Here is a 4,806-nt window from a genome sequence, read left to right on the forward strand (position 1 = left end):
TTTTGTGCACCGGGCCTCTAGTTATATGCATAAGAGAGTTTAAGGTTTGACCATGGGAGGAGATTCCCAACGTTGAGGGGGAGGGTGGGTCTAAAAGCTGAAGGATCAAATGTTGTATTATCCATGCGAATATCCTAAACATGATGACAGGAACTATGGGAAGCAGTGAGTCAGGCACAAATGAGGAGGTATAACTAGAAGGTAAGGACAGATTGGGAGGAGATAACAATCTGATGATACGTATTTCAGAAGACCTGGGGTTTTGAGCAAGGAAGAAATGGACTGAAGCAGCAAATGGGAGAAAAGGGTTCTAACTGGGGGGTTGAACAAACATTACTGAAGGATTATAAGGAATAGTCAGGTAGGGCAAGAAAGTGAACGAGCCCTAACCGGTTTGGCTCAGTGGATAGAGCGTAGGCCTGCGGACTCAAGGGTCCCAGGTTCGATTCCGGTCAAGGGCATATACCTTGGTTGCGGGCACATACCCAGTAGGGAGTGTGCAGGAGGCAGCTGATCGATGTTTCTCTCTCATTGATGTTTCTAACTCTCTATCCCTCTCCCGTCCTCTCTGTAAAAAAATCAATAAAATATATTTTTAAAAAAAGAAAGTGAACGAAATTTTATTTTCAACACTCTGCTCTATTTGATGCTAATAAACTATCAACTCCAGAAGGCAAATTGGAAGGGTTAGAGCAGGCGGCATTGAAAGGTTGGAAGATTGCATGAAGTTGGATATACACAAAGCCCAATGAGAATAAAATTTCCCAGTAGTAATGCCAACCTGGCAATTTTGAATACAAATAAGCAAAAACCTTGCATAAGTTCATGAGATCAGCTCAGTATCTTTCCAATAATTTCCCTTTCTGCTTAAGTTAGCAACTAAGAAATTCTAATGATAATTACCTTCAGGTAGAAAGCCTTGCATAACTAAATAAAAAGTGTACCTGAAGAGGAATAGGGCTGGGAAAGGGTACTTTCACTTTCATACTTTATTCATTTCTCTATTATTTCAAATAATCTTCAACAAGTATGCATTTCTTTTTTTACATATTTTTATTGATTTCAGAGAGGAAGGGAGAAGGAGAGAGAGATAGAAACATCAATGATGAGAGAGAATCACTGACTGGCTGCCTCCTGCATGCCCCCTACTGGGATCAAGCCGGCAACCTGGGCATGTGCCCTTGACCAGAATCGAACCCAGGACCCTTCAGTCCACAGACCGACACTCTATCCATTGAGCCAAACCAACTAGGGCTCACAAGGCTGTCTTGATGATATATATATGTTTCAGTACCAAATGACTAGAAGAGATTTAATCCTATTTCCACCTCCACCCCACCTCTTCAAGTCCCAAGACAGCACTACTGGCCAATGGCGATAGAGACTTCTTTTAAATAATCCCAGTCAAGGGGAAATTTAAAAATCCTATGCATGCTCCTCACTATTAGACATCTCCCTTATATTAAGCTAAAACCTACCTCTGCTAGTTTGACCCGTTGGTCTAAGTTTGGTTACAAAGAATGCCACAGAACAAGCTTCTCTACTCTTCTAGAAAATATTCAAGTATATGAAGACAGCTATCAGTCCGTCCTTTGGGGAATGGGTGCTTCACCTATATAAATTTCCCAATAAAACATCTGTCATTATCCATCTTCTAATTTCAGTGAAGTCCTGACAAACTGCTTGGCAGAGAAGGAGAAGGGGAACTAATGCAGATCTCCTACAAAATAATGAGGTACAAGTAATCAATTGTAACTAAAATCCTTTAAGGAGAGTTACAGAAGATCATGCAGCTAGTACTCTTTCTTTGTTAGATGTCACTGAATCCAATAGCTTTCTGAAATAAAGCATACGAATGAAGACAGGGTCAGGTGCTTCCGACAAAATTTTGGCTTTAGATAGCGGCATCTAACTGGCTCAAGAATTTGCTATAAATGCAGCCAATTACTAGTCCTCCATTAGACAGATGAACAATCAACCTAATGATCTTGCCTCAGTAAAATATTTCTTGCTGTTTTTGCCAGTATCTCCAATAACAAAACACCTGGTGTTTCTACCAATGATGGACAAATGAGGCTTTCTCACAATTTTTAAAAAATATTTTTAAATAAATATTTTCATTGATTTTTAGAGAGGGAGTGAGAGGGAGAGAAACATCGACAGATTGCCTCCTGAACACCCCCTATTGGGATAGAGCCCGAAACCTGGGCATGTGCCCTAACCAGGAATCAAACCAGGAACCTTTTGGTGCACAGGTAGATGCCCAATAAACTGAGCCACACGAGCCAGGGCACTTTCTCACAATTTAAAAGAAGCAAAGGAATGAATAACAAAAGTGATAAACAAAATAAAACTTAGTGATTAAACTTGAGACTCATGAAAAGGTTTAAGACCATAATGCCACAGCTGTTAGATAACACCAAGAAACAGACAATGAGAAGTATAAGAAGTCTACAAAGAACTGATAGCACAAGAAGTACAAGTTCAAGAAGCCTTGTACTTATAAGTACAAGAAGCACAGTAGGGTACATAGTGGCTAAATACTTATTAAAACTGCCTTATCATCTGATGAAAAACAATCAGAATTGCTTGTGCCAAAACTTACAGTAAGAATACAGGACCAGACAGTCATTTATTAGGAATAACACAGCCTTTTATTTAGATTTATCTAATGTTAAAACACAAACTTGAGAAAATTTTCCCAAATGTTGCTTCAGCTTCCCACCCCCGCCCCCCCGAATCTGAACCTAAGGAAAAGAAGGGGTCCTTTGAGCACCTAATTGAAAATATCCCTCTTTATTCTTCTTTACTGAACTGACTTCCCCCCTCATCAGAATGTATTATAATTCATAACTATACATCTTTGTGCTTGCTTATTGTCCAATGACCCAGTAAACTATAAGCAAAATCAACTCTTTTTAACATTGTATGCACTGAAGCACAGGGCCTTGTACATGGAATGTACTCATTAAATATCTGTAGTTAGTGAAGACAGAAAGAGAAAAGGAAAAGGGGACCCAAAGTTACTATAATCAGTTTGCTTCCAACATTAATTTCAATGTTGAGAAATTAATCACTTGTTGGACACTTATTATGATCTAGACCTTTTATATACATCATTTAATTTAGCCTCACAACAATCCTGCCAGGTTTCTCATTTGAAACTAAAGTAAGGCTCAGAAAAACTAAATATTAAAATAATTTACTTAAGCTTCACACCTAGTAAATTTGAACTCCAGATTATGTGAATATCAGGTTCATCTGATGTGAAGGTGGCCCCCAAGATGCCCTTGTCTCCAATGATCTCCTCTCCATACAGCTATGGAGAAGTTGGAGGGGGAGACACCTACAGCAAATTAGGAGCTTTATAAAACCCAAGACCTGTGGCTATGGAAACAGTCTTAATTTTCTTTCAGGTTGCAGAAATCCCGCTAAAGAAGTAAATTAGTTATAAAAAGCAAAACAAGCATTTTTACATTACTCAATTCGATCCTCAAACTACCTTTACAAGAGACGTATCCCCATTATGTTAGTGAAAGCCCTGGGGCTGAGAACGTTTCCTTCCCATTCCCCCTACAAACATACGGACGTGGGGTTTTCCAAAAACAAACAATTGCTGCATAAAGTTGGCACAACATTTTAGGAGACGCTCGTGCCACAATCCTCATTTTCCTACTGTAAATATGTGATCCAGATGGGAGCTCAATTTACCCATTTGCATTTTAAGTTTGATGAGGGACCCATTCACTCTTTGTGCAATCAGTGAAGTGCTGACTGCCAAACACATTCATGAGGAGACAACACATCCAGGTCAAAGAAAGGGTGTGGGAACATCATTTCAGAAAGGGCTGCACTGCAGCCAAAACTAACTCTGGGCTGCGGTCCACGCTCGCCCTCGCCAGCTCCTCTCACTTCCTCTTTCCCCTCCACTGAACCATCCCTTCCTGGAGTCAGATCAAATGCTACAGGCAGGGTCCTACCTTGGTCTGAACAGTCTTATCAAACTTGTCATTTTTGAAGCTAAACGTATTTTGATGTTTCTGAGGCCTGGAACGGGCCACGTTCCCTCTCTGGGAGCTCATCGCCGAAATCACAACCACCAAACGCTGGGAGTAGGAAGATTCAAGAAGCCACGAACTACCTCGTGGAGAAGACGCCTGTCACTGACCCGGAAGGAACTGATCTAGCTTTCTCGCCCCGCCCCCGTCAGTCCACGTGACGCCGCGCGGAGGTCAAAGGACAGCCTCGGTCCCTCGGCAACTTGAAGGCTCTTCTTCGAGGCCAAGACTCGATCCCTCCGCTCACCCTCTCTCCCCAACTCCGCAGATAAATCCCGCTTTCTTCGAAGCGACAATTCCCCCATTGGTCCGAACGTGGATGTCCATCAAGGCGGAGGGGCGGGGAACTTTTGCTTCCATTGGCCCTTCTTTTCCGCAATCCCCGCCTCCTGCCGACTCAGCTCAGCCTCTCCTGGCGCCCGACTCCGCTGGGCGGCTTGTGATTGGTGGAAATCGGGTTAAACTGGACGGCGTCCCTCCCCCTGCCTGCTCGGAGGCTGTACCCCGGGTCAGTTTTGGCATCTTCATCCCGTCAGTGACCAAGTCCTGGCTTAGCGAGTCTTTTGCTGGTGCCCCTCGGTTCCCTTCCCGCCTCCCTCCCGCCACGAGGGCGAGCCCAGCGGCTGGCAGGCTGAACAGGAGCAAGAAGGGAGGATTAAGGAGAAGAAACACCTGGCTGGGTCTGGGTGGCGTCTGCAGTGCCAGAAAGGGCGGCGGCGGTGGTGGTGGTGGCGGCGGCGGCAGCTGC

At 43.4% G+C, this 4,806-nt stretch overlaps 1 protein-coding gene across 1 annotated transcript in view; it reads right to left on the reverse strand.

The window, feature by feature from the left end:
• Window positions 1-4,800, reverse strand: part of LOC102252904 (chromosome unknown open reading frame, human C9orf85) — a 45,487-nt gene extending 40,687 nt beyond the window's left edge. The window contains exon 1 of the mRNA XM_005868319.2: window positions 3,981-4,800. Coding sequence (XP_005868381.1) covers window positions 3,981-4,082 — 102 coding nt within the window. The 5' untranslated portion in view covers window positions 4,083-4,800. The remainder of the gene's footprint in view (window positions 1-3,980) is intronic.
• Between the last annotated feature and the right edge of the window lie 6 nt (window positions 4,801-4,806).

This window comes from Myotis brandtii, unplaced genomic scaffold (assembly GCF_000412655.1).
Source record: "Myotis brandtii unplaced genomic scaffold, ASM41265v1 scaffold266, whole genome shotgun sequence".
Taxonomy (NCBI): domain Eukaryota; kingdom Metazoa; phylum Chordata; class Mammalia; order Chiroptera; family Vespertilionidae; genus Myotis; species Myotis brandtii.